This window comes from Dreissena polymorpha, chromosome 4 (assembly GCF_020536995.1).
Source record: "Dreissena polymorpha isolate Duluth1 chromosome 4, UMN_Dpol_1.0, whole genome shotgun sequence".
Lineage (NCBI taxonomy): Eukaryota > Metazoa > Mollusca > Bivalvia > Myida > Dreissenidae > Dreissena > Dreissena polymorpha.
The window spans coordinates 7,843,140-7,866,001 of record NC_068358.1 but is presented as its reverse complement, the minus strand read 5'-3'; the positions used below and the strand labels follow the sequence as shown (position 1 = coordinate 7,866,001).

The window sequence follows — 22,862 nt, the reverse complement described above, 5'->3', positions numbered from 1 at the left end:
TCTTACCCACTAAATTGTTGCATTTCACTGATATTGTTCTAAAACTTATCATTTCATTTTTAACATTAACTTCTTTTGTGAATATAACAGATCACTTCGTTTATTCGAGTATACATAATACACAATAAGGATATACAGCAAATCACAATTATAAACTGAATGAGTCGTAATTATTATATATTACAATAAAGCAATACTTACATATTTTTTAATAAATCAGGATCGCCAAATGTTTTCACATTACGTTTCTACAAATAGTAAGCGCTCTAGCTACCATAACTTACACCTGTTTTATCACAATAACATTATGAAGGAATGAAATACATTGTTAATTTAATACTCATGCTATAAAAATTAACGGTCAATTGCCTCAAATATATATGTGTATACCGGCTTGATGAACCGCTCATAAAAGATACTTGTTTCGAAGTCATTGGATTGTGATTATCAAGTCAATAAAAAAATCATCATCTTACTCTCAATTTATTTTGTTTGATTGTATGATTTTACATTTATATATATACTTATTGTGACTCCTTGTTTTTATCACCTACCCTTTGTCGAATTTATGCGTGATATACTTACATTATTGATTCAGGATACTTTCTTTGATGATTATATAATTATCACCAATTAAACTGTTACACATTTTATTTAAATACCATCGATGAACAAACTACACAATAATGATATGTGACAAAACATTCTACATTTGAACATTGGGCTAATTGGAGGGCGAAACGACCAGGTGCGAAACGACGAGGGCGGAAACGTCTTGGGGGCGAAACATCCGAGTACCCTCAAAAGGCTACAACCCACAAAGAAAACAGTGAAAGGGTCGAAACTTTGATAGTGTTATCCTATGGCGAATGAAAACAATATTGCCCTCAGTTGTTTTTAAAAGAACAATGCAATAAACAACGCAGTTTCACACATGTTTCATCTAATGTAAGCATCATCATCAATCCCTTGACCGGTTAAGCCATTGAGGGGGGGGGGGGGGGGAATTAAGGACGACGATACATCCCGTCAGGTCTATCGTGTGCTGCTGAGAGTAATTCATCCATGGAAAGCGATGTCCACTCAAGATACAAGATACAAGATACAAACTTTTATTTCAAGTCGGTTAACAATAAATAACAGTATAACATTAGCTATGTATAGCTATTGACCGACACATATAAATAGTAATATGGTTATGTACAAGGCATAAATAAATAAATAAATTTTCATATTTCTTGTTAAAATATCAAAGGCATATTTAGTTTACTAACAAAGCACATGATAATAACTTAGCAACTATAAAATAACTAAGCAACTATATAATAACTTAGCAGCTATATAAAAGATATAAACACATAAAAAAGTAAGCTTGTAATTAAAACATAATTATTTACTTAAAGGATTTACAATAGTTGTGATGAAAGTATATTTACTTAATAATGATTAAGCTTATTTATAAAAAAGCATATATCACAGTGTGCATGAAACATAAGAAACATGCAAGCAACAAGCAGCCAAAATTTTAGCAACTTTAACAAGCAAGCAACAAAAAGCCAAAATTTAAGCACTTACATATTTAATGAAAGTATATTTTACTTATAATGATTTAACTTACATATTTATATTAAAATCAGGTTCGTTGCATGAGTAAAAGAAAAGCGTATATCACAGTGTGCATGCAACACAAAAGCAAGCAAGCAACAAAATCTAAAAAATGTAGCACTTTAAGCGAGCTAGCAACAAAAAGCCAAATAAAAAGGTTTTTTTTTTTTTTTTTTTTTTTTTAAGCAACTAACATATTTAATAATAATCAGTTTCGTTGCATGAACAAGCTTATATCACAGTATGCATGAAAACATAGAGCATGCAAGCAACAACAAAAAGCAAAAATTTAGCAACTATGTTTGATACATGCAATAGGAGCAGCGGCAGCTCTCACCGTCCCAAGAGCTAACCAAACTGGAAAACTGGTTGAAATGTAATTGGTCCCTGAAATGTTGGGGGAGAGAGTTCCACAGTTTGGCAGCCCCGAAACGGAAAGAGTTGATGCCGTAACTTGATGTTCTTACTTGGGGGATTTCAGCAGTTCTGGTGTATCTAAAAGAATAGGAATTAGATTTAAGATTTACAAGGTCATTAAGATAAATTGGAGTTTGATTATTGATTATTTTAAATGTTTCCAAAATAATTGATCTTAGTCTCCTAATTTTTAATGAAGGCAATTTTGACTTATTCAGTAAATCGTCATAAGTTGAAACATAATCGTCATAAATAAATCTTAATGCTCTCTCTTGAATTTTTTCCATTTTCTTTGTATTTACTTCCCCACAGTAATGCCATACTACAGGACAATAGTTAAAACTAGATAGGATAAAAGAATGATAGATGGTAAGTTTACCTAGTTTACAAAGGTGTTTTCCAATTCTTTTCAAAACATTTAATTGCCTTGAGGCTTTTTTACATATGTTAGATATATGGCTATTAAATTTAAGTTGAAAATCGATTGTGACACCTAATAATTTTACTTCTTCGTCACATTTAATAGTGTGATTATTTCCAAGATTGAAGGATGTAATATGTTCTCTAGATTTTTTTCCAATGGCAATGCCTTGAAATTTATCTGAGTTGGCTTGCATTTTATTGTTTGAAAACCAAGCTATTAGTGTTTTGCTATCTTCTTCAAGAGTACTAACAACGTCTGTTAAATTCTGTCCTGAGTATGAAAGGGTGTTGTCGTCAGCATAATTATACAAGCTGCTATTTGAAATGAAATAAAAAATGTCGTTTATAAAAATGTTAAATAAAACCGGCCCAAGAATAGACCCTTGAGGAACTCCTTTGTCTCTTTCACATTATCCATCCAGCGTCACTTCTGATGGCCTCGTCGACCCCCTTATAGCGTGCCCTGAAGAACAGTCTTGCACAGAGAGTACTTCGTTCCTGGTGACGTGTCCAAACCATGCCAAATTTTGTCGTTTGACGGTCGCCAGTCGGAGCTCTTGTGAACCAACAGGTGTTGCAGTCATGTGCCGGACGTACTCGTTGGTCTTGTGCTCCGTATAGGAGATGCGGAGTTGTCTTCGGAGACATTTATGTAAAAAAATCCTATATCCTGCGTTCTGTGTCCAGGTCTGACAGCCGTAGAGTAGGATGGAGACTAAGGGGGACTTGTAAAGCCTGTACTTGGTGGAGAAGCTGCGTGAACTGCTTGTCTACAACCTGATCAGTCCGGCCATCGCTGCGGTCGCAATAGAAATTCTTATTCGGACCTCAGCGGTACTGGTACCATCCTTGGACAGGGTAACGCCCAACTACTTGAAACCGTTCACTTCTGGCTTCTCGTCATTCATGGTGATTTCCTAACTGGTGTTGGTCGTGCTGTTCGCCATGATCTTCGACTTCCCTATGCTGACACAGATATTTTTCTAGACCCGCATCATGCGGGTCGTATGCAATATGCGGCTAGCGTAGCTATGGTCCAGCCTGCGCATCTCGCAGTATAGGTCAGGAGATACCTTAGGAGACCATAAATCATTGCGTGATTTATAGCGGACAGCGCAGCTCCTGACCAGACTGCGCAGACAGTGCTTTAGCTAGGCTAGCTTACGCACCATAAGACACATGTTCGCTTGACGCGGCTCAAAAGTATGATTTGAATAGGTTGATAGTTGTTTCACTTCATCGTCTGAGGAGGGTCGGATAGGCGAACTTCTGTGGGCGGCTCTGTTAATCAAGCGAGTACTGTTATCCGGACGTCCTCTCCCGCTGACTTCGCTGACTCCAAACACTTTGAAGGATGGCAAAGCGAAATGGTATTTGTCTGGGGTGGATAGTTGTTTCAAGAGGGACGGGGTTAGCGGAGATGGCAGCGTAGAGGACGGACAGGACAGACGTTGGGCAGCGATACAGACCAGGATTTCGACGGGGTGGTACTTTGAAGATAATGGAAGTTTCATAGGACGGCGATACTCAGTACACTAAACGTGCTGGGGAAACCGTTCTGGGGTTCGGGTCGACGGCTTGTGGCATCTAGAGAGGCCCTAAAAGCGGCGGAGAACTTCCTTGGCGGAGTAACCTTGTCCTTAAAACGGCATACATGAATTTTTAATGTGGTTTGATTGAGAACATAAAGTGATATTATGGGCATTTTTCACTGTTGAATTGAGCTGAAAAGAATTAACCGGTCAAAAGAGTTAGTAAAAATGTGGTTACTGACCAATTATCTGCAACTCATATTGCTACCAGTTGTTTATAAAAATATATTTTATATTCGATACGAGTCCTGTAAGCCGAAATGATCCGTAAAACAAAAATGTGTCTTTGTGTCGTATGAACGAATCTAGCTGCACTAAAACTAAATTTAGTATCACATCGTACATGCATGATCAGTTGTCAAAGGAAAGTACGGTTGATATTTAAATGCATTATTTTTCTCTTTCCGGAATATTGTCTATGTCTTTGTTATACTGCTGACAGTCGTTAACGATTATTATTAGCAGGCGCGTTGTCTGGAAACAGTTTTAATGTTTTTGTTATGTGCAGAATAAAATCAAGGTGTTAGGAAAGGATAAAAATAAGTCTAATATACAAGGATAAAAGCACAGCTATGATTTAGAATTTGAAGGTTGGAGGAAGCTGCTCAGCAAAGATGTTTAAGCTGGCGCTTGATTGTATTGAGACAGGTAAGCTGTTCCATAGACGAATGCTCCTAGGGAAGAAGGAATTTGCATGGAAATTCGTCTTAGAATAAGGTATCAGGAAGTTCAGGTTTCTGGTTGGTATTAGGTGGTTGTGGTCAATATGTACAAGGTTGTGGTGGATCTTGTAGATGAATGTGACTTCGCTTAGTTTGCGGCGTTGTTCAAGGGTTTGCCAATTTAGGGAGGTTATGATGTTGGACACACTACTGGTGTAGCTGTAATCTAGGTAGATGTATCTGACAGCTGACCGTTGGACCTGTTCTACCTTATAGATAAGGTACTGTTGCCAGGGATCCCAAATTGTTGAGCAGTATTCTAACTGCGGTCTTACATAAGTTTTGTATGCTCTTTCTTTTACTGCTTTTTTTGGTTTTTATGTTGCGTTTAATGAATCTTAGGGTGTTGTTTGCTTTTGAGGTGATGTTGTTGATGTGTTTGGTCCATGTAAGATTGTTTGTTATTGTTACGCCTAGATATTTTGCGGCGTCAGTTGTTTTGAGGTCTATACCGTGAAGTTTATATTGGTAGAGTATGGGCTTTCGTTTGCGAGAGATTCTAAGTACTTCGCACTTGTCTGGGTTGAATTCCATGGACCAATCTGACTCCCATTTTTCCAAGCAAATGAGGTCATTTTGTAGTGTATGAGCGTCAGTGGAGGATTTGATTGTGAGGTATAGTATGGTGTCGTCCGCAAATAGTCTGGCTCTGCTTTTGATATTATCAGGAAGGTCGTTTATATAGGATAGGAATAAGCAGGGCCCTAAGACTGACCCTTGGGGAACACCTGAGAGGACTGGGAGATTTTCAGAGTTTTGACCTTCAACGACGACCTGTTGGGTTCGGGCTTGGAGAAACGAATGGATCCATGAGGTAACCTGGTCATTTATGACTAATCTTTTAAGTTTATGGATAAGTTTATGATGGTCCACCTTGTCAATTGCTTTGCTGAAGTCCATGACAACGACATCTGTTTGTTAACCATTTTCGAGACTGTCATAGACTTCCTGTGTGAAACCAATCAGTTGCGTCTCACAGCTGTGTTTGGATTTAAAACCATGTTGATTGGGGTTTAGGATGTCATTTCTGTCATAGAAGGACATGATGTTAGACGTGAGTATATGTTCCATTAATTTTGAGGCTATGCAGGTAAGTGAAATAGGGCGATAGTTAGCAGGATTACATTTTGGACCTTTCTTGAAGACTGGGGCTACTAATGCATGCTTCCAGTCTTCTGGGACAATACCTGTTTTAAGGGAAATCTGAAAGATATGGGTGAGGACAGGGGCTATTTCTCTGTGAAGTTCTTTCAGTAACCTTGGGGATAGTTGGTCTGGCCCTGAGGCTTTGCTCGGATTTAGGTCTTGAAGTAGCTTGTCTACACCGTCCTGAGTTATGTTGACTTGGGGCATGATTGGGCGATCAGGTGGAGTAAGGACTTGCTTGCAGGACTGGAGTAGACTCATTGGTTGGGGTCTGGAAAAAGCAGACTCAAATTGTTTATTGAGTATGTTGGCTTTGACTTTTGGGTCTGTGAAAGTTTGGCCATTACTTTTTAAGGGGGCGACGCCACAGTTTTTAGTTTGGTTGGCCTTAATAAAGGAGTAGAATTTCTTGTTTCCTCCAGGTTGGGAGTCCTGAGTGAAGATGACAGTGTCTAGGTAGTTCCAGTAGGCAGTCCTGATTTCTTTTTGGACGAGACACCTTGTGTGCTTAAATTTATGTGCTAGTTTAGGGTTGCTGGGATTTGACCTTTTCATTCTTTTGTATAGTTGGTCGCGTTTTCTTATTAGTTTTATGATTTGGTGGTTGACCCATGGTAGATCACGACGCATTTTTGTTTGTTTGGGTGGGATGTGGATTGAGCTGAGGCGTGTGAGTTCGTCCTTAAATAGACACCAAGCAGCATTTGGGTCAGAGTGGTTTGCTATTTGGAAAGAGCTCGAGAAGGTCTCAAAGTCTCTTTTGAGGTCATCCCACTTCGCTTTCCTAAAGCATTTGATGTTCCTGATTGGTTGAATTGGGCGACCTCTGTTAACCTTGATTTCGTGGAATATGATGTCGTGATCTGAGGAGCTAAGGGGTGGTAACGTTGTGGTGCTGTGTACTTTGGCTGGCATATTTGTGAGGAATAGGTCTAAGGTATTGGAACCTCTAGTAGGGCAAGTAACCATTTGCTGTAAGTTGTAATTAACCAAGTTTTCTAGGAAGTTTGTGTATAAGTTTCTGTATCTGCAGGTTTCTGTTGGTGCCTCTGATGACCAGTCGATGCTTGGCATTTTGAAGTCGCCAAGTATCCATATAGTGCTGTTTTGTGGGATCTGTTTAATGGATGCCAGAAGTTCATTGAGGGACTCCTCATCATTTTCATTTGGTTTGTAAAACGAAGAGATATTGTTTTTGTATGTTGATGCTGCATTAACAAATATAAGTGTATATGAAGTGAAAACACCAAAAATAAACAACGGTTGCGATAGACACCTATAAACTGTTAGATTCCATGCTCGTTGATACCAATACATTTATTATTAAAATTGTACTGTAGTTCATTTTTTTTTAGACTCACGTACTTTTCCTCAGATTAACGTTCATTCAATTTCTTTTTACCTCTTTATAATTATAAGTGGAGTTTGTGTGAATCCTGTATAAAATTATCAGAGATTGTAAATCAATGTCATTTTCATCCTTGATGTGTGTTTTTTCTTCAAAACCTCACCACTGTACACCATTAAAAGTAAATTACAGTGGTGTTTCCATTTGTGTGGCCGTTCGATTGGCCTGCGTTAGAATGTTGAACTTCTTGTCCTGTGACTGTAAATAAACTTTGCCAGAGTAGAAGATCCTCTGTCAAAAGAGAATATATTTTATTTCACTGCAATACAAATTATCACACTACAAAACAGAATACGTCTTCAAACTTCCCACTGTTAACTGAATATAATTTTTTACGAGTTAAGAAAATATGAAAAACCCACTGCGATGCAGAATTTAGAAAATCAAAATGGTATGCAGATTATAAAACATAAAACGCGATATATTCGGTGCATAAAAATCTGAAGTTATAATTGAATGTATAATTTGAAGGCAAACTCAAAAGCAAAGTCGAAAGTTAACGTTTATAAGTTAAATGTAAAAGTAAACAATTATCACCGATCATCAATAAGTTGTTGAAATGTAACCTGAGATGAAGGGGAAAAACATTTCTTTGGGGTAAAATTAACGCTTGACCGGAAGTTGTAAGAAGGATTTCCGAAGAGATAAAATAATTCAATAAACTACAAAAAATGCCTGGATTCGAAAGGAATGAGGCTGGGTATGTTTCAGATGTGTTCTTTGTAATCGTTGTGCGTAAATCCTTTAAGTCACCATTTAATTGAACTTGCAACATTTTGAGGGAACTTAAGTGGGTGGGGTAATCTCGATCTCCACGCAAAGTTGTCGTTCCATGCTCTCACATATCCTCCCATCACCAGTGCTCACGCTGCTGCCAGACATTATCGCCGATGGCGATTATTTTATCCAACTGACTATTATGTCTTAAATTTGGCGAGAAAAAATGGCGATTATTTTATCCGACTATCGTGAAAGTACCTCTTCTCGAACCTCGCCTTTTTTCGAACCTTTCATTTGTTTACATTTTATACGCACAGGGTTCGCCAAAACCGTCGGTCCGCCGGTCCTGACCGGCAAATTTTTCTAAGGACCGACAAGTGATTTAAGATAATCGGTCCGACTGACCGACACAATCGGATGAAAAATGGTTTCAAAAAGATCATTCAAAGTGTATAATATGTTATTGGATTAATAGAAGGTAAATGCTTATTGTTCAACTTCTGTCAAAATCCTTTTTTTCTTACCTTTATTTTGATGTTTAAAGTTGGATTAGAATTTACTATCACATACGAGTTCAAAATCAACGGTCTTTGTTAAAAAAAGCAACCGAGTGCGTCCGCCATTTTATTTGTTCCATTCAATTCCTCCACAACAAAAAACGCATGAAAACTTGTTCAACAGGCATTTGTGAGCATTTCTGTTAAATAATTTCATTATTATATTGTTCTGGGAAGGATATATTTTAATTTACACACCAATAATTTCTGAAATCAAAATTAGATTTTTCACCCGATGTACTATATTTCGGATATTTTAAAATTCGGACATAGGGATATTTATGTTTTGATTTGTTGTTGATAGTTTGTAGCAATATGTTTTGTGTTATTTTAGACAACAAGAATAAATGGTGGTAATTATCATGGGCCTTTCTATCAAGAAATAGGTGTGAAAGACATTCATTTAATTGAACCTGGAAATCAACCATCTCAGCTAAGAGAAAATATTTTAACAATAGGTGTTGTTTAAGAACTTGTGAAATCGGCTAATAAACAGAAATTGAAGTCATCCAAAGTAGTGTGAATGGGTGTGTGCAATTAAGTCAAACTTGATTGGATGTCACCCTAACTTTTCAAGAACACGGATTTGTAGAGCTGTGCAGGCTATAAAACAGTTTGACAAAAAGAAGTCTAAAAAGAATACCTTTGGTTTATATGTGGTTTATTATTAATATAATAATTGTTTAGTTATATCGACTTTGGACATGTTTTTATTGTATTTTAATGTGATCAAAACCAATAAACATCAAAAAGGTACTCTCTTTTGTTGTGTTTTGCTGTTATAGTTTAGTCGGACAGTGGGACTGACAGAAACTGATTCGGACTGACAAAAAATTTCAAGTCTGTCAGTCCGAATGACTGACAGATTTTTCAAGTTTTGGCGAACCCTGTACGCATGCGCGCACGCGCACAACATCATCGTTTTGTGGGTACCTACGCATTGTTTACGACGACTTGCATGTAAATGTCAATCTCAGAAAATGCGTCACAAACAGGGAAAATAAGTACATTAAACCTAAAATACCTAAAAATCATTGTTTTTCTTTATTCATTTTTACCTATATTATGATTTTCATGTAAAAACCAATAAAACATGGTCTCACTTTCGATCTCTAGTATGCTTGACAAAAACACTTTTCGTCTGCGTCAACAAGTCACGTGACCATGGTCAAATCATGTGACAAAGCTTTTTTTAACCGGAAATAAAATGTTGCATGTCACTAATTGTTGCAACTTAAAACATATGTTTCTGATTGTGTTTTTGTAACTTGTTATTTAATATTTGTCCAACAAATTTCAGAAATTCCCAATGAAAAGAGTTAAAAAACATAAGGGGTATTCTCCATCAGCACTCACAAATGCTTACAATCTTGTAAAAGAAACGGGGATCCCTATTAAAACTGCTGCTAGACAGTATGGAGTGCCACATAATACCCTTCGTGACAGGGTAAAAAGCCACGTGGATCCACAAACCACGATGACAGGTTCTGGTCCACTATTTACATTGGAAGAGGAGGAAAAATTAGTTGAGCACATTAAACAGTAATAAACTGATGGCTGATTTGGGGTACGGTTTTACCATAACAGAAGTGGTCTCAAAAGCAAGTAACTATGCAGTCTTTCTTAAGAAGCGAACACGTGACAAATCATTGACTGTGAAATGGTTTAAGGGCTTGCGCAGCAGGTGGCCGGAGCTTAGAGTCATGAAACCAAGGGGGTTAGCTAAATGTATGGCAGAAGCTACCAATGAACAAGCTGTTGAAATTTAGTAGAAAATGTACTGAAAAGTAAGAACCTTATTGACAAACCTGAGTGTATATATAACATAGACAGTGCTCCAGCTAGTCCTAAATCGAAGGGCGCCGCGCCCTGCCCTCCCGAACCTCCGCCCTGCCCCCCCTCCCCCCCAATTGACAAAATACTGCGCGTCGAAAGTGCCCTTTTGACAAAAAAGCCCCCCTGCCCTTTTCAAATCCTAGCTGGAGCACTGATAGATGAAAAAAGGTTTCAAACTGAACATGCCCCAGCAGCCCCACCATACATAGTAAGTGGTAATGCAACAGCTCCCGCAATCACCTCATTCCGGACAGCAACAACCACAGTCATTGGTGGCGGTAATGCAATTGGGACACAGATTCCTCCCTACTTTGTTTTCAAGGGTGCAAGAATGAATGAAACATTAATGCAAGGTGCTTCTTCAGGATCAGATGCAATTATGTCAAAGACAGGCTAGTCTAATTCAAGCATTTTTCTGGAATATTTACAATCCCACTTCATCAAGTACATTCAAAGATCTGATCCTAATCAGCAAAGTATCATGATATTTGACGGCCACAAATCTCACATCAATGTCCCTGTGTTGGAATGGGCAAAGAAAAACAACATAATTTTGTTTGTCCTTCCAGCACATACATCTCACGTGCTTCAACCCCTTGACGTTGCCTGCTATGGACCTCTGCAGAGAATATATAATTATGCATGTCAAAAATTTATCAGAGAACATTTATCTTCAAAAATCACAAGATACAATATTGCCGAATTAGCATCCAATGCATATGTAACAGCATTATCCGTGAATAACCTGAGGGCTGCCTTTGAAAAGACTGGCATATTTCCATTCAATAGAACTGTGATAAGTGCTGACATTTTTAAGCCATCAATTCCTTATGTTGTTCCTTAAGAAAACACAGTGGTTTCTGACATTCAGCCATGCATTGACAATTATTTTACAACTGCTGAAAACATAATTGAAATGAAGAAATCACACCATGTCAATACACTAAAAAAGACTTTAAGAAATAATGTGTCTGGTCAGGAAATAACCAGTGATTACTTAAATCAAGAAATGTTATCACAGCCTTTACCACGTTCCAAAGATACACCAGTCTCTCCAATCAACAAAAGAAAACAAACAAAAACAAATGCAACAAATGCAACAAATGTCAATCTAAGTATTAAAGTAATGCACCCCGCCCAGAACCTCTTCCAGGACCTTCGCACATTGGCAGACTAAATGGCAGTTATTCTAACATCTGTGATACTGATAGGCAGTCTTCTGAAGATGATGTTCCTGAAAAAGACAAATGTTGTGTGTGTAAACTTTTTCAACCCAAGGAACTGAAAAACTGTGTTTCCCTTGTGTTTACAAAATGGGCACAATGTGATCACCCAAACTGTTGACATTGGACACACTTGATTTATTGCTGCAACCAAAAAGTTGTTAGGCGGAATGATGTCTTCAAATGCCCATGTCATAAAAGTGAAGAGTAAAAATACTAAAATTGAGATAGAAACATATATTTTTTTATTAAAAAAATAGTTATAAATCAAGATTTAATGTTATTTTCTAGTTTCATAAAAAAACTGAACAAAATCTGCTTAGAATTGTGAATTGAAATAGTAAACAATGAAGGGTTCGAAAGCAGGTACGATTGTTTTGGCGGCCATGACAGTTTAACATGATATGGTGGTGCTGGAAACTTACACAAATCTGTTAACAAAAGAAGATTAACATAACAATTAAAGTTGTCAGGTATGAAGAAACAATTTATTTATCACATAAAACTCTTACAAATACGTTTCACTATTTCCAATTTCATTTTTGACATGTCAAAAATTAAGAGGTTCGAAAGATGGTTCGTCCATGATACATAGAAAAAAATATCTCTACAAGTTTGCACATCAATATAAATTGCCGCCATAGAGTCTTTTGATGATTTTTGCTTTGGCAGACTATTGGCTTCAATAGTCCACTCTATCTTTTTAAGAGCGAGAGTTCTGACACAAATTTCAGTCGCATCACTTCTGAATTTAAATACACACATTTGTGACTATTATAAAAGAACATTACCTAAATAGTATATATTGAGCAAAATATATCGAAATTTACCAGCTAATAAACTGTATTTCGAGTTTGTTTCATCCTATATAAATCCTTGTATAGAAAAGGTTCTTGTTATCTCCCTTGGTTAATGTGAGCTCAACATCTAACATCGCTATCGAACTGGAGGTTAAACTCAACTATGTTTGTAACTGAGCTCGAACTAAAAAAATTAAGTGTGCAATATGCGCAAAACAGTAAGAAATGAAATTAGAAATAATAATTATAAGAATAAGAAGAAGCAAAAGAAGAATTATAACTATTATAACTCAAAATATTAGAATCGGAAGTAATGAAATACCCCAAAAGAAATAGGAAAGAAATAGCTATGGTACAGATCATCGATCCCACTGTAACTAATTTATTTGATACAAACTGCCAAAATGGTTGCCTTTGAGAAAATGATCGTTCCATGTCTATGATTTCCAATGAAATACAGGTAATTTTTGTGAAATAAGTTCATATTTTTCCAACAACAGGTAGATTTTAGATATCTACACTTGTAAATACTGCAATTCCCATAATAGTACTGTATTTATTTTTCGTTTTGGTTTTAAGTATTTTACAGACCGGAGTTTCAGCGTTCAGATTTATTCTGAACACGAATTGTTTCAGCTGCAAGTTTTCTGGCGAGTGCGAAACTTATGTAAATTGGGCCATCAAGCAGGAAAAAAGGATAACAAGATTACTGTGTACGCACTCGACCCTGTGTATTGTCATGGACGCATCAATTATGAATTAACTTCTGCGACATCGTAGCCTAGAGCGTTTTTCTCAATGTCCGACAGAAGTGATATATTTCGGAAAACTTCTTTAATCTCTCTGTGCTTTACCAATTATTGCTAACTGTTAGATCTTCATTATTTTTTTGCCAATTATTATTTAATTGTCATTATTGAGCCCAAGGCTATGTATTTGTCTGACACTGAGATGCTACATACCAACTTCAAGGTTAAGTTTAAAAGATATACATCTGTCTTTCAGGAAATTATTTGTTGGAGGATTGAGCTGGGACACATCGAAAGGTATGAAATAATTGTACCGTTGCATAACACATGAACAATTGCATGAGTGTCTTTCACAAGGTGTCCTTACTTTCTGGTTATCGAAAGAAGCTTTCACACAAGCAAATTTCTTTAATGTAAATTCATAAAACGCTTTGATTAGTGTTTATGCTTTGTTGTGTAATTTATTGTCAGTGTGTACTTTAAAAGATGGCTGGGTACAAACTTGCATTGTGACAGTAGTGAACAGAACTAGTCCTTGGTTGACTTTTGCTTCAGATGTTCCCAGTCAAGTAATGCTATCCTCAGATTAAAAAAAATTCAGTTGCTGAAAAAAAGTTATTATATCTTGAACAAAGCAAGATGATACAAATTCAAGCATGTGCGACTTTAGCCCTGATTTTATTACATTTTTTATTCTTTTGCAAATAATCTATTTCCTTTTACTTCAGACAGTCTATTGGAGTACTTCAGCCAGTATGGAGAGGTGGTTGACTGCATCGTGATGAAAAACCAGGAGACTGGCAAGTCCCGGGGATTCGGGTTTGTCACCTATAGGGACCCCTCATGCCTGGAGGTGGTGCTGTCCATGCCTGCACATATCGTTGATGGGCGCCAGGTAAGAGAACTGCTTGTGTGCAAGTTTAGTTGTTAAAATTATACACTTGATTCCTATTTACGCTCTAAAGTAAGTTACAGTTAGTTATTTTCAGGTAAGAACTTTTGCACTATTCAAAAATAGAGGCAAGAAGCATTAAGAAAGGGCCAAATAATACTTGAGCAAAATAACTTTGCTCTTTAAAAAATCTTTGTATATTTTACTCATCAATTCCATATTTCATTATTGAAATACCCAAGAATCACAAAATGTTTTTAGCTCTGCTGTGGGAATCAAAGTTACTGCAATTAGCCAAATATTTGGATATTTTTGTTACCAGATTCCTTCTATCAAAGTGTTCTCGACATTCGCGTTATCGATCGCCGAAATCGCCATTGGCGATTACAATTCCTGGCTGGTGTTAAAAATAAGATATTCATGAAATTGGCGTTTGAAAAAAATAGACCCTATGCTTTACAAATCCACACTCTAAATGCCTGTTTTCAAGCCGTATAAATCGGTATTCGTATAAATCGCCAGAAACATCGCTAAGATTACACAAATAACACCCTTACCGGAAAGACCCCAGGGGATAATGGCCTAGGTCGATAATCCATGTTGCTAATGTCTTAATTGGTCATGCTTTACACTGCAACCAGACTTTTCGAACATTTGGGTTACTTAGCTATTTGCGTGATTACTGAATCAATGAAGCGTGCGGTGTAATGACCTGTACTATTGATATTACGATTCAACGTTATTGAATCGACCAGTACGGAATTGTCATTTAATCAGATGGGCGGAGTTATGGCATTGACATTGCCACTATAAACTAATTTCCCAAGAAACAACGATTTTGATTGGCTAAAAAAGTAGATAAGATTAACTTACCTTTACCGTCGCTATGCGACTTAAAAGATCGATTTAGAAAGTGAGTTGCATATTCTGGGAAAAATGGATGCTGCGAACGAAAATGAAAAGTCGGAGCCACAGAAATTAACGCAATTCTTTAGAAAAGAAAGCGGACAGAATAATGTAAACTCAGGAAATGACCACGTGTTATGTTTGCTATTGGAGGACGTCTTAAATAGTGCAGACGTGAATGCAGAATCGGAAACGTCTACCTGTCAAGTCTCACAGTTTCGCCGTTAGTCTAACGGTTTTTTACATGCAATGACGGTCTTATGCTGACTAAGTAATTTCTCACGCATTTCTTCAAAAGCAAAAAAAAAATGAAAAAAAGTAATGCTTGGATTTCATAAAATGTTGTATAATAAGTACCGAAACGGCAGGCTGTTTTAGTGGTTTCTAACCTAAATACCACATGTACCAAAAACTGTTTGAGGTGTTAATGTATCATTATCACTACGCCACCGGTGTCTGTGTAAACAAAAAAAATTGGCTGCAAAATGTCCGCAAGTGGCTCACCAGCGAAGAAAAACTTTATAGCAAAAAATGGGCTAATTTCAGACATAAATAGTCTTAATTTAGCTCAGAAAATAGCCCCAAAACGCACCACAGACGATATAGAATCCAAAAATTTTACAGGGGGCATGCCTTGGACCCCCCCTAGATTTGGCGACTAAGTTTTTTTCCTTAGCGCAAACCTAGGCTATATCTATTTTTAATTGTTATCGATGAAAAAAAAAAGTTAATTTAAGTTGTCATGCATTGATTTTAAATGCAGTTTCAGTTGGGTTTTTGATAACAATAAGACAAATGGTATTATAAGGTGAACTTTAAATGAATTTAAAACTTTAAAGTAGAGTAAATAAACATAACTGCATTCAGGGCTTCCCCTGGCTCAATTTTTTTTTAGCCAAATTCGCTTGCTTTTGCTTTTGGATATTTTTAAGTTTTAATGAAGAAAAAGTTGTAGCCAAACAGAATTTTCTTTAGCCAAATAGGTCAATTTGTAGCCATTGGCTAATTTGGCAACTGGCAGAGTAAGCCGTCTTGATTATTTATCTTATTGGCATTTGCTTGTGATTTGTGATCACTTAACTCCTTTCAAAATCTTTCAGCTTTATTGATCTTCACACTTGTTAGGCATACAGCATTAAAACAATATTGTGCCATTTTCAGGTTGACCCCAAGGCATGCAATCCAAAGGGTCAGCAGCGTGGAGGGATGGAACGTGGGGGTGGAGGGGGTAACTCCGGCTCAATGGGTGATGGAGGTGGTCACAGGCAACAACGGGTAATCATTAACATATGATGCCTTTAGGAAAAGTCTGTTTGTTTCCTATCATTCAATCTATATAGCAAATTGCTGTGACCACAAACAAACAAGGATAAAGCAATGCAAAGTTTGTAATTGATTCAGGGATCAGCCTAGAAGGCGACTTTGGTGATATATTTGCCCTATACTACAATTATTTTACTTACAACACACATACAAATAGTAGCATAGAATGGCCAGAAGAGTGTCCTGATGTTGTCTCTAAATCTTTCATTGTAATAAACACAAACCAATGATGCTAATGATTGGCATTGAAAACTATCAATTAATTGAGTTATAGTTCATAATTATGTTATTATTGCTAGCTATTGGGGCAGAGGTAGTTTAACACCCAACTATTATTCATAAAAAAAAATAATTAATTCATAAAACAACAAAACTGACTATAACTGTGAAAGGACAAGGGACGTTAAGGGTCGTTATTTGCCTTTATCCAAATTATTTTCAATCTACTATTAACATAAAGTGCAGAGAGTCATCTTTTCAAAATATCCTCAATGCATGTATTTGTTCAAAAGACGTTTTCTCCAGCCCGAGACAAGGATGCCTACTATTTTCCAATTTTGACGTCGTTTAACGTTGCTTTTTACGGCAACGTCACAACTACGAATTGTATCGACGCAGATTGCCGCGCTTATTATTCAATCAGCATTAAACATTTGGTGATCCACAATGTGAGAAATAATTTAATTCATGTTCATAAATCAAAGTAACATATTACATGTCATATGATATTATTATTTCTTCATATCGCTAAATGTTTTACGCAAAATAATCACACATTGTTTATAACATTTTTTTAAATCGCATCATCATAATAAAACTAGAACATTCTTATAAGTAACAACGAAAATATTAATAAAACAACAACAAATACGGTGTAATATCATGACCTATTGTAATAACATATTCCGTATGCACATCCATCGCGTAACCTTGTAAATATAGAGAATATTATGTGAGTTTTGGATAAATATCAAGTTTATCATGCGAGGCTTAGAACCGATGTAGCGCGAGGCATGCCGAGCGCTAACATAGTTCGTGCCGAGCATGATAAAGTTGATATTTATCCAAAAATAACATAATTTTCTATTTATCCTATTATTTCCTCACAATTGTCCATTAATAATTGTCAAATATGGCTTTTTTGACGTTTTAGTTTTTTCCGTAGTTGACAAATCACATTCTCCAATTTTTGGAAAAACCCAAATCTGATTTAAATATAGCGATAGTATAAAGCTTATGTTTATACAATCGTTGTTATACTAACGATTTTCATCTGGTAAATGTTCACATTCTTCCAATAATGACATTTTTTCTATCTGTGCCGTCCACACATTATTCTGCCCATTGATATTTGTCACCAAAAAAACAAAAAAATAAAACCAGTCAATTTTATAAACATGTCAGTTACACGACTTTCAACAATCAGTATAAAATATTTTCAATGTTGCAAATTGTAATATTGCTTACATTCACATCTTTAAACAAGAGATGTATTTGTCAGAAACACAACGCCCTCTACTGCGCACTTGACGCCTATTAATGCATTTAACCCCTTTTTCTCAGAGAAATCATTCAGCACACATTTTATAGACTTGTTTTGTCTTAATCAGATGTAAATGAACACACATTTTATAGACTTGTTTTGTCTTAATCAGATGTAAATGAACACACATTTTATAGACTTGTTTTGTCTTTATTAGATGTAAATGAACACACATTTTTAAGACTTGTTTTGTCTATGTCTCAGAGCGCGTCTTAATATTTAATATGACACGTTAGCAGCATCTGAAATGTCTGCAGCCCAATTTCTCGGACCATCTGACGGTTGATCAGTTTGGTGTCGCCTGAAACAAAGGTACCACAGCGCACTTGTAACGTGCGCACATGTTCCAACTACACGTGCTCCCACTGGGCAGCTGCAAAACCATGCGTCGACTGACCCCTCCTTAAAACGTATGTAAGACCGGTATTGCTTTCGGGACGCATGCCGACTTTGGAACTTCAAGCACAGCAAACTCCTATTGTGCACATAACCGTGAATTGAGTATATTCCGTCACTTGACATGTGCTCTTGTGTATAAGAAGCCGCCAGCTTAACTGTGTATACACCAAAGATTAGACATCTAAGTTCATCCTCGGTCATTATTGGACAGTTTATGTCTAGTTCGTCCATCGGTTTCCACGATGCCTTGGTTATTTTTTCTATGTCGTTGTCAGAGATGAATTGTTGTAAATCGTTGTTCTGTCCTGACAAATACAACATTCTCTCTGCAACTATTTTGTCTTGATCGGAGTCCCCGCTACTTAGAGCCGGTCTGAAGCGGTTGCAGATTGCTCCAACAATTCGCACATAGTCACCTTAAATAAATATCATATGCATAACAGGAATCTCATTACATAAATATACACATTATTATTAGGACATTTTAAATAATGTTAATAAATATGTGTAGGATTGTATTAAGTGTAAATAACGTGACGGTTTCACTCTGTTTACTCCATGTACGTTTTAACGCAAGTATGTGTTATCTATTTTGTGAAATGATTATGAATGTTACATAAAATATTTTACCAATAAATGGCACTTGGGTGTTTGGCATTGTCCTAGCTAAATATGTCCATGTCTTGAGTCTGCCATTGGTTGACTCGACAACCCATCGTATCTGTTTAAACAATACACTTATACACTTAGACCGTTGAAACGATAGTTATTTTAACCGTGCTATTAAATAATCAAATAATTGGCGAATTATCGGTTAAGCGAGTAAGTTTGAACACAGTATATAATTATTCACAAAAAAGGTATGAATACATCTCAATATATTACATTTATATTGTGATCTAATCATAAATCAAGTACATGTGCGCGGAGATTTACCTTCGTCACAAGCCTCGACTTGTTAGACTCTTCGCTTGTGTGCTGTGTAGACCCCTTTCGCATAAAAGATGGCATCTGCATAGTTACACCAAGTTCTTCGAGAACAGTCGACGCATCTCGGAAACCTCTGTCAACTACGACCACATCACCTTCCTGAATCCAGCTCTGAAACGTTTTGTTTACGGCATGAATGTACTCATATTTTCGTATTGACTATAATTTGTATTAGTATGATTATCATACTCATCCATTATCATCATCCATTATCATCATCATTATCCCCATTATCATCATCTACATCATAATAATGAATACCACCACCATCATCGTAATCAATATTATCATCGTCATCATTATCATCATCATGCGAATCATTATCGACCTTATCGACATCATCAACAAAATCATGCTCATGATCATAATCATCACCATGATCATGATATCATCATCATCATCATCAAGTTGGTTTCCTACATTTTGTTTTGTTTAAAAAAAAATGTTATATGACATGTTTGAATGTAACCAAACCTTAAAATCCTCAGTATTTTGATTGATGATGTGTTTCAGTATATTTGCATCTGAGTTTTTGCCATCCGCCAAGTACGGTCCCAAAATAGATATAATGTAGCCAGTGGTGGACACAACAATCATTGGCTTGACAAGTGGCCTATGCTTGTGCATGGAGTACGACCGACGTGCGAAAGAAAAGTTTGAACTTTTTTGTATATATATATATGTTCCATCTAAAACAATTATTGATTTATTTTGGTCAGATGCAGCGAACAATTCTTGCGCTAGAGGTCGTGTATGGGTCGTTCTTATCTCCTCTCTGGAAACATGTTTAAATCCCATATTCTTTGGCACGAACGATTTCATCAAAGATTTTCTTGACGATTTCAACGCACGCCGAATCTGTAATATAAACACATTATTTATAAAGCCCACTTTCTTTTAATTTCCATAAGAGTGTTGCTTTTTTGTAAACTGCTTTAAAGATTTTTTACCTCTTGAAATATATCCTGTTAAAATAAAAATAACGATTTTCATTTTCGGTTATAGTAAGCAATATTTCAATTATGAATGCTATTACATACATAATTGCATTAAGAAAATGTTGAAAACTGATGAATGTTTACCATCATATTCATCGTCTAAAAAGACTGAAAAGTTACTTTTCCTCCACGATATATTGTGAAAGAGAGATTTAAAAATTGAAATTAAGTTTACCAGTATCAACATTCAATCTATGGATACATTTGGTAAATCATATCACAGTCGCCTTGGTATTTAAATAGGTTGTATTATCCGAACCACATAATACCTGCGCAATCGTCATGTTGAACAAAGTGCTGAGCAGCGCATTCCCTAAACTAGTTCTTAGTTTGACTAGGAGCAATGCGATGCATGTTCGAATGGACCTGGTCTTTGTTGTCCGTATGTCGTCTACATCACCGATAAGAGTTGAGAATTGGTCTTTCGTCAACCCTGATATATATATTCATATATGTTATTTACACTATAATATCATTGATTACATAAACTCATAAAACAATTATTAAAATTATTAAAAATATTAATGACCTGTGTGTATACATGTATATAAGATAAGGACAGTAGATCTTTCATTCCTCATCAGCGTGATTATGCAATTCAAATTAGGATGCGTACCAGTAAGATTCCAATAATCAGCATCCGTCATTGTGGATGGGTCGTCAAAATCGATGCAAGATTTTTGACGTTGTGTCGCACTTTGCCGTAGCGAGTTTATTAAACTGCTTATCTGTTCAGGTTCCATGTATGTTGTGGATCTAATTTTTCCTTGAATATCAGCAGAAAGGGTCTCTGGTGTAAACTTCCCCCCACTCATGTGAGTGTTACAACATCGCGATTTTTTTTTTCAACAAAATGTTTTTGTTGATGAACAGTTGCATTATCGCCTCGCCCGGTATGGTTACAAACCCTTCGGACCGAGCGCCCTTCCTGTTACATATAGGACATATAGTATGGCTGAACCCAGCTGATTTAATGTTTAATTGAAACGGCAATTTCTTGTCAGACGGTTCATGTTGTGGATTTTTCTTTGGGGATGCACTTAATCTTGCCGCCGCCGATTCTGCTGTATACTTAAGACGGCAAGAATTATGAACAACGTCTTTCTCTGTAACTTCGTCTGTCAATAGCATATGCTTTCTCAAGTACTTTATAAGTTGTTTATTGCCATCTGTTTTTAATTTCCTCCTTTCTTTTGGGCCCACACGTTTGGTGCATATAGCACACGCATAAGATTTAGACATCCTAAATTAAAAATAAATGAAAGTATTTGTTTATAAGTCGACATAAAATTCTGAAATTAAAATACCACATAAAAAGTATAACAGTTACGATCGTAGCAGAATTCGAGCCCCTGAACTGTTCACGCATAATTAACTCGATGACGTAATAAAAACATCGTCATCAATACTGAGAACAAATATCGAGTTGAAGTGACGTAATTTAACTTGTCGGTTTTCGTCATAACTTTTAATTTTACAACGATATATAAGCTTCATTCGTGTTTTATAACCGATTTGATGAAATTTAAATTAAAAGCATTTTTATTTGGCTATTTAATAATGCAACTGGATGATAAATAAACTGAATGTTGAAGCTACTGTAGTCTATTCCTAATACGCTGGTCTCAATTTTGAATCTGTGTAAATAAGATGGAATTATTGTGACCAGTTAATTTACTTCAACATTAAACAAGTAGCAATTTATGTGATGGACTTTTAAGTTGGACAACTATGGATTACGGATAACCATAGAAAGGTATGTTTCTTAATACTCTCTGGTGTTCGTGTGAATTCATCTTTGAAGCTAAATACAAGAATGATTTTCGTGACTTATATTATATAACTGACTGAAAACATGTTTTATACAACATACCTGTCTGTTGATATATGATGATGAAACTTAACCTCACATTTTTTGTTTAAATTACTTTTACTGTTCAGTTAAAATGATGCGAAGCAGACGCTGTATCTTCCATGTAGATTTATCCCGCTCGCTTCCCATAGGGCCTAAATAAGTTAATGGAGTGGTCTCCCGTGAATTATACGAAACACTACCTTTTTCTAAGTTAAGATGTTAAAAAAGCAACTTGATTGCTTCCGCAATATTGCAAGGAAACAACCGTTCATGGTGATAAATTATTAGCTGTTCAATCAAATGTCGATTAAGAAGAAAATACATGTATTTTTCACATACAGCGCACTCGTTAACCAAAAATAAAAAGATATCGATGAACAAATAACGAAAATGTATTGCATTTTTTTAAAGAATCAAGTTGGTTAACGTGTGCGCTGTTGTCATAAAATAGTGATAAACATTAAAAAATGCTCGAAATTCGCGTTATTCGAAGAAACGCGCGTGTTTGAAACGTTAAATGTGACGTCATCTATGCGAGGTACGATGCAATAACTATGAAAACGTAAAGCGCACGTCGTATTCTTCAAAATGTGATCTTAAATGGGTGCAATAATTAACTTTTACAAATATTAATATTTTTCAGGCAAATAACACGCCTTAACGTCCCTTGTCCTTAGTGAAAACTGTTAAAAACTGTATTTTATAATAATTAACGGAAATATACCACAAGGAAAAATTTCCTTGTAAAATAAAAGATA

General features: G+C 36.1%; 2 protein-coding genes across 6 annotated transcripts in view; one reads left to right on the top strand and one right to left on the bottom strand.

Moving 5' to 3' along the window:
- The first annotated feature begins 7,865 nt into the window (after positions 1-7,865).
- Positions 7,866-22,862, top strand: part of LOC127877270 (DAZ-associated protein 1-like) — a 43,853-nt gene continuing 28,856 nt past the window's right edge. Inside the window, exons 1-4 of one of the 3 annotated variants that reach the window (XM_052422950.1) lie at positions 7,866-8,013; positions 13,455-13,495; positions 13,927-14,093; positions 16,158-16,271. In XM_052422950.1, the coding sequence (XP_052278910.1) occupies positions 7,985-8,013; positions 13,455-13,495; positions 13,927-14,093; positions 16,158-16,271 (351 nt within the window). In that variant the 5' untranslated portion in view covers positions 7,866-7,984. The remainder of the gene's footprint in view (positions 8,014-13,454; positions 13,496-13,926; positions 14,094-16,157; positions 16,272-22,862) is intronic. The other 2 variants (XM_052422951.1, XM_052422949.1) reach the window with 2 other exon arrangements.
- LOC127877271 (uncharacterized) lies at positions 16,986-22,240 on the bottom strand. 3 transcript variants are annotated; one of them, XM_052422952.1, is made up of 7 exons: positions 22,123-22,240; positions 20,866-21,492; positions 20,519-20,682; positions 19,726-20,109; positions 19,198-19,362; positions 18,892-18,982; positions 16,986-18,677 (listed from the first exon to the last, which is right to left on the bottom strand). In XM_052422952.1, exons 2-7 carry the CDS (start codon positions 21,062-21,064, stop codon positions 18,082-18,084), a joined length of 1,599 nt encoding a protein of 532 aa, XP_052278912.1. In that variant the 5' UTR covers positions 21,065-21,492; positions 22,123-22,240; the 3' UTR covers positions 16,986-18,081. The 3 variants fall into 3 exon arrangements, with proteins under 3 accessions (XP_052278912.1, XP_052278914.1, XP_052278913.1); XM_052422954.1 differs by lacking the exon at positions 18,892-18,982; XM_052422953.1 differs by lacking the exon at positions 19,726-20,109.